Genomic DNA, 6838 nt, shown 5'->3' with positions numbered 1-6838 from the left:
GATCATAAATGGATCTCTACAATTTCAACACTTTGTTCTCATCAACACTTGAAGAGAACCCTTCTGGCTGATGCATGTAGAGTTCTTCCTCGGGAAATCCATTCAAAAATGCAGTTTGTACATCCATCATCCAGATTTCATAATCAAAGTGTGTTGCGATGGCCAATAAAATCCTAATTGATTTCATCATCGCTACTGGAGAAAAGGTTTCATCATAATCCACACCCTCTTGTTGGGTGTATCCTTTAGCTACCAGTCTTGCCTTGAATCTTTCAACGTTCCCATCAACGCCTCTCTTCCTCTTGAAGATCCACTTGCATCCAATGGGCTTGACACCTTATGGTTGATCAACTAGAGTCTAGACATTGTTTGAGCGCATTGAATCAATTTTAGAGCGTATAGCTTCCAGCCACTTATTTGCATATACATCTTTAAGTGCCTCAGAATAAGTATACGGATCATCATCCGTCTCAGTGGAGACCATGTGGAACTCTTCCACAGTCTTTTCTTCTTCTATAAGAAAAGTGAAACGTTCAGGTGGCTTAATGGTCCTCCCACTACGTCGAGGCTCTTGAGTGCTAATTGGTATAGGGTTTAAGTCAACTGGGTCATCTACTAGGATTGTCAAATCCAGTTCAGAAGATAATTCTTCTATAACCACCGGTTCAATTCTTTTAGAGATTAGGTCCTCCTTAATGAAAGTAACATGCTTACTAACGATGACCATTTAGTCAATGAGGTCATAGAAATAGTAACCTATTGTGCCCTTGGGGCAACCCAAGAAAAAACATCTAGAAGTGCGGGGTTCCAACTTATCTGTCTGTTGCTTGTGAACATGCACAGGACAACCCTAAACCCTAAATTGATTTAGGCTAGGCTTGTGCCCATACCATAATTCAAATGGGGTTTTAGGTACAGATTTGGTTGGTACCCTATTCAAAATATAAGTCACAGCCTTTAAAGCATACCCCCAAAAAGATAAAGTTAGCTCACTAAAAGTGAACATGGTCCTGACCATGTCCAACAAGGTCCTATTGCACCTTTCTGACACACCATTTTGTTGTGGCGTATCGGGATTTGTCAATTGTGACACAATTCCTTCTGAAGTGAGATATCCTTTGAACTCATCTGATAAATACTCTCCTCCTCGATCTGATCAAAGGGACTTAATGTGCTTGTCTAACTGTCTTTCGACTTCTGCCTGAAACTACTTGAACTTTTTAAAGTTTTTGACTTTTTGCACATCAAGTGGATATAACCATACCTAGAGTAGTCATTAGTAAAAGTCACAAAGTATTCGAAACCATATCCCGCTTGAATATTCATGGGTCCACACACATCAGTATGTATACGTTCGAACAAACCACTGGCTCTCTTGCCTTTATTGCTAAAGGGCTTCTTGGTCATTTTGCCTTGAAGGCACGATTCGCAAGTTAGGTAAGGTTCAACTTTTAGACTTTCTAATGGTCCATCCTATCCAAGTTAATATGACCTAACCTGAGATGCCATAGGTATGTAGAACTCACTGGAGCTCTCTTATGTTTCAAATCAACATTTGAAACTTCATTCGTTTTAATAGAAGAATCTAGAAAATACAAACCATTTTGCATATATCCAGAAACTATAAATTTATTATTCAAATGAATTGTCAGAGAAATATTACAGGAAAAACTATAATCTTCTTTAACAAGTTTAGATACAGAAATATTGTTCCTCTTAAAAGAAGGAATGTGATAACAATCCTTTAACAAAATAGTACTAGAATCAAATTCTAAACTAAAATCTCCAACACCCATCGCCATGGCTTCAGCTCCAGTGACCATCTTTAGACGCACTTCATTCCTGTCAAGTCTTCTTGTCACTTTGAACCCCTACAACATATTGCAGACAGGGATAGTGGATGTAGTATCCACCAACCAAGAGTTAGATTGCTCAAAAGACAAGTTTGACTCATAAATGACAAGAGTGGTAAAATTACCTTCTTTAGGGGTTTCATCCGATTTCTTCTTAGTAGCCAGGTAAGCACGACAGTTTCTTTTCTAGTGACCATCGTTTCCACAAAAGAAGCATTTCCCCTTGGGTTCTGTAGTTTTCTTTTGTATCTTTCCACCCTTGCCCTTAAGGGTTTTACCCTTGTTGGCCTTGTTCTTCTTCCCTTTATCCTTGAAATTAGATCCTTTGACTTCTGTGGCATTGACCTCACCCTTTTCCTTCTTAAATGCTTTCTCCACCTCTTGTAACATATTGCCCACCTCAGTTAGCTCAACATCCAACCTATTCATGTTGAAGTTGCAGACAAAAGGGCTATACGCTATGGGGAGAGAGTTGAAGATCACATTTCTTTTGTACTTAAGAGTGAAGGAAGTATCCAGGGTTTTCAGTTTCTCAAACAAATTTCTCATCTTCATGACATGATCGATGATTGGAGTTCCCTCTTTCATTTTGGTATTATGGATAAAACCAACAAGCTCATGGTGCTCATGCACATCAGTCTGACTGAAAAGTTCCTTGAGCTTATCCATCACACCCTTGGCAGAGGTTATGCCTTTCACAGAGTCAGTGATCGATTTATCAACCGATCCAAGGATGTATAACATAGCCTTTGAATCACATAAATAAAAGTATTCGTAGGCTTCATGCTGATCATAATCATCATCAATAGATTTCTGAGGGGCCACTTCATCAAGAACTGTAGATAGACTCCGATGCCAGTCATTATAATTGGGTCCTTTCAGTTTGTAGTCATTGATAAGGGTCAGGAGGGTAGAGTTAAGAGAGGCCGTCATCGCACAAATATCTACACATGTACAAGATATAATCAAACACATGCCCATTAAAAATGAAACCATCAAATTCCAGTAGGCGAAAGGTTTTTCACAATTCAAGATTCTCTCTTATCTTGTAATGTGAATTAGAACAAACCAATCCTTGCACAAACAACTTACCCTATCGGGAATCATTGCACATAAAGTGATTGGGTGGACTATGCTGTCCATCTCCAAGGCTTCCAATATCATTGGCCACCTGTGTGTCATGTCCAGATCCTATCGGCTGACACACACTCAAGTCATGTGTTTTCTTATCAAATTGGACTGAATCATAGTATCATGAGAGATGGCCCCCTATTGCAGTGCCCCCTCACTACCTATGTCCATTTTCTATCCAATGGGAAGTAGTGTAGACCATTGACATTAAAACCCTGACAACGTCCTATCGGCTCTATTGCGGGGGTCATACGATCAACCTCTACATCCACTATTGATAAGGGGCCATAGATATGATCTACCGTTTAAGATTCATTCATATCACACATGTACATGCTTTTTAACAGTTGAGGGTAATCGCAACACAATCATATATCATCATATACAACATCACACAACATATGCATATTAAGTATATCAACAATTAATTGTGGTTATGGGATGGCTAGGTTAGTGGAAATAATAATGAATTATTACTCCCACTAAAATAGAAAATTAAATCAATTTTTGTAATATGGAAACCATGCATCTTATGCATCATTATAATGCACACAAATTGCGCAAACTCCATAGTTAGCATCTCCATGCGAATCTCCATCTCTATGGAATCTCATCTCCATGCATCATCGTATGCGAACCTCCATCTTTATGTCATCATCAATTCTCCACAAGTTGAAATTACATTGAAAAATAAATTGCAACTTATGTCTATACATTTTCCTTTCATAAAGAAACCCCCTTGGAGAAACCAACCCACCATTTGGGCTGTCCAAGGGATGGAATACATGATTTTATAAAAAAAGAAGGGGGAGGAGAGAGATAGAGAGGGAGAGAGCACAACACATCACATCCATATACCATTCATCATATGAAAAATAGCCATCCACATAGATTCAAAATTTTAAATCCATTCCCATAACCACAACATATATGAAAACATAGGGATCCCCATGAAAACACATCTTATGTGTACAAGCATATACATCTTATGTACATGAAAACATAAACCATTAAACACTTTAATGAACACCCACCTTAGCCCCCAAAAATTAGATCCCAAAAATAATTAAACAATTTAACTAAATTTTGGTCTCACAATGGTGGGTGAAGAAATTCCCTTTTCACCCAATACCTTCCTCCCACCACAGCCTAGGCCTGACATGTGCAGTGGCGTATCAGCCTAGAGATGATAAACCAGGGAGCCAAGGGGGTTGGAGATCACATGGCATGGGCCATAATGGGGTGTGCCATGTGGCAGCAAATCAGCCTTAGTGCTTTGCACCCTACGGCCATGTGCATTTGGATGCATGCGACCAAGGTGCTTTTGCATCTAGACCGTATTCATCCTAAAAACCTTTTTTTTTTAATAACATTAAACAGAAATAAAAAAAAAAAAAAAACTTGATTGAAAAATCTGATTTCAAAATTATGGGTGCACATCGGAAAAGCGTCGCTTTGATGCCAATTGTTAGTTTGAAATCAATGGCGCAGCGGAAACGGATCGTAGAACATCGCTTATGCATTCATATTTGGAAAAACGACGGTGAACCAAAAATTACATGGAAAAAGTTTGATTACCTTAGAGCCGCAATCGAAGCTTCTCCTCCAGATAATAGTTCTTCCACACTGAAGCAAGAAGTGGATTGACTTGACCAACACTTTGTCGCCGTCAATCGTCCGCAAAACAAAGTAGAGCACCAATCACCAATTTCTTGGGTTTCACAAAATCCTTGCACATACTCACACCTCACAAGAGAAGAGGAGGGATAAGAGAAGGCTTGGGAGAGAGAGGGGGAAGCTCCAAAAATGTGGAGCTCTCCTTCTGCTCCCCTTTTTATAATTTGTGATCCCTTTTGGGATCCTAGCTTGGCAAGGTTCACTTTCTAAAATTGAAACTTTCCAAGTTGCCTTTCTCAAGAATGGTTTCCAAAAACCAAAGTATAGCTAAGTTGGTGAAATTCTCGACTTTCCAATTTTGTGTAACACCTTTGCTTCCTTAATAGGAAGAGGTAGAATCTAAAAGGGATTGCTATCTCTTTAATTATGGCCAACCATATAATCCAAATATATTTGATTTATTGCCATAAGAGAAAAAATAATTAACCAATTTAATATTTTCATATGTTGTCATGCACAATTAAACTCTTTAATTTGCATATAAGACCTTCCACTAATCCAATATCGTATAATGAGCTATAGGGCATGTAATTAAATACTGCCAACCCCCAACTCATTGTACAAGTCCATTTCAGAGATTCTGTGATCGTGATTGGATGCCCAAAAAATATTTTAAATAAATTTAAATACATAAATAATTATTTTCATATTACAAAATAGTTTTGCAAATAATTTACAAAAATGACATTGGTACCAGATTTCTATCCGATCCATCACAGATTTTCTCTCTCCTTGATATTCCCGAATTAACGGCAGTAGATTCCATATTGAGCATCTCTTTCATTAACAATGCATGATCACATGTCCAGTGCACCGATATATAGTCCGTGGGATGTCAACCATTGGCTTAACAAAACAAGTGATCCAGCACTGCAACGAATAGGACCTCAGGTCAAAGGTCAACTGACGGGTTTGAATCTTGTTCTCAAACAACTGGCAGTAGCACATGTGAGATTCTTACCAGATTTTTTTCTATACACACACAATGTGTAGCCACATTTATGGGACGAAAACTCATTTCTGGTAACATACAATGTGACGACCATATGAACGGGATGTCCTATCCCAAGCTGGGAATCATTTTGGGTGAAAACCCATGGAACAACTTACAAGCCCAATAAAATATATACCATGCATAAAAAGAAATAAACACTTTATTAATTAAACTGGGTTTGATGGACACATATCCAACATGTGATGTGTTGTGCTCTCTCCCTCTCTATCTCTCTCCTCCCCCTTCTTTTTTATAAAATCATGTACTCCACCCCTTGGACAGCCCAAATGGTGGGTTGGTTTCTCCAAGGGGGTCTCTTTATGAAAGGAAAGTGTATAGATATAAGTTGCAATTTATTTTTTAATGTAATTTCAATCGGTGGAGACTTGATGGAGACAAAAAGATGGAGGATGGCATACAATGATGTATGGAGATGAGATTCCATGGAGATGGAGATTCGCATGGAGATGCTAACTATGGAGTTTGCGCAAGTTGTGTGCGTCATAATGATGCATAAGATGCATGGTTTCCATATTACAAAAATTAATTTAATTTTCTATTTTAGTGGGAGTAATAATTCGTTATTATTTCCACTAACCTAGCCATCCCATAACCACAATTAATTGCTAATTTAGTTAATATGTATATGATGTGTGATGTTGTATATGATGATATATGATTGTGTTTTGCGATTACCCTCAACTGTTAAAAGCATGTGTGATATGGATGAATCTTAACCGGTAGATCATATCCATGGTCACATATCAATACTGGATGTAGAGGTTGATAGTACGACCCCCGCAATAGAGCTGATAGGACGTTGTCAGGGATTTATTGTCAATGGTCTGCCCTACTTCCCATTGGATAGGAAATGGACATAGGTAGTGAGGGGGCACTGCGATAGTGGGCCATCTCTCATGATACTGTGATTCAGTTCGATTTGATAAGAAAGCACATGACTTGAGTGTGTGTTAGCCGATAGAATCTAGACATAACACTCATGTGGCCAATGATATTGGAAGCCTTGGAGGCAGACAGCATAATCAACCCAATCATCGTATGTGAAATGATGCCCGATAGGGTAAGTTGTGTGTGCAAGGATTGGTTTGTTCCAATTCACATTACAAAATAAGAGGAAATCTTGAATTGTGAAAAACCATTGTCTATGTTTCGTATTTATGCG

General features: G+C 38.4%; 1 protein-coding gene across 1 annotated transcript; it reads right to left on the bottom strand.

Annotated features, from left to right (window-relative positions):
* Positions 1-2039: 2039 nt before the first annotated feature.
* LOC122651596 lies at positions 2040-2786 on the bottom strand. The gene has a single exon (XM_043845044.1). The coding sequence runs from the start codon at positions 2784-2786 to the stop codon at positions 2040-2042; it is 747 nt and encodes a 248-aa protein (XP_043700979.1).
* Positions 2787-6838: the final 4052 nt, after the last annotated feature.

This window comes from Telopea speciosissima, chromosome 1 (genome assembly GCF_018873765.1).
Source record: "Telopea speciosissima isolate NSW1024214 ecotype Mountain lineage chromosome 1, Tspe_v1, whole genome shotgun sequence".
Lineage (NCBI taxonomy): Eukaryota > Viridiplantae > Streptophyta > Magnoliopsida > Proteales > Proteaceae > Telopea > Telopea speciosissima.
Note: the sequence above shows the minus strand (reverse complement) of the source record. Positions and strands in the feature narration are given on the sequence as shown.

Coding starts and splice junctions, on each gene's coding strand:
- LOC122651596 (XM_043845044.1), bottom strand. CDS start 2,786: ATGACGGCCTCTCTTAACTCTACCCTCCTGACCCTTATCAATGACTAC.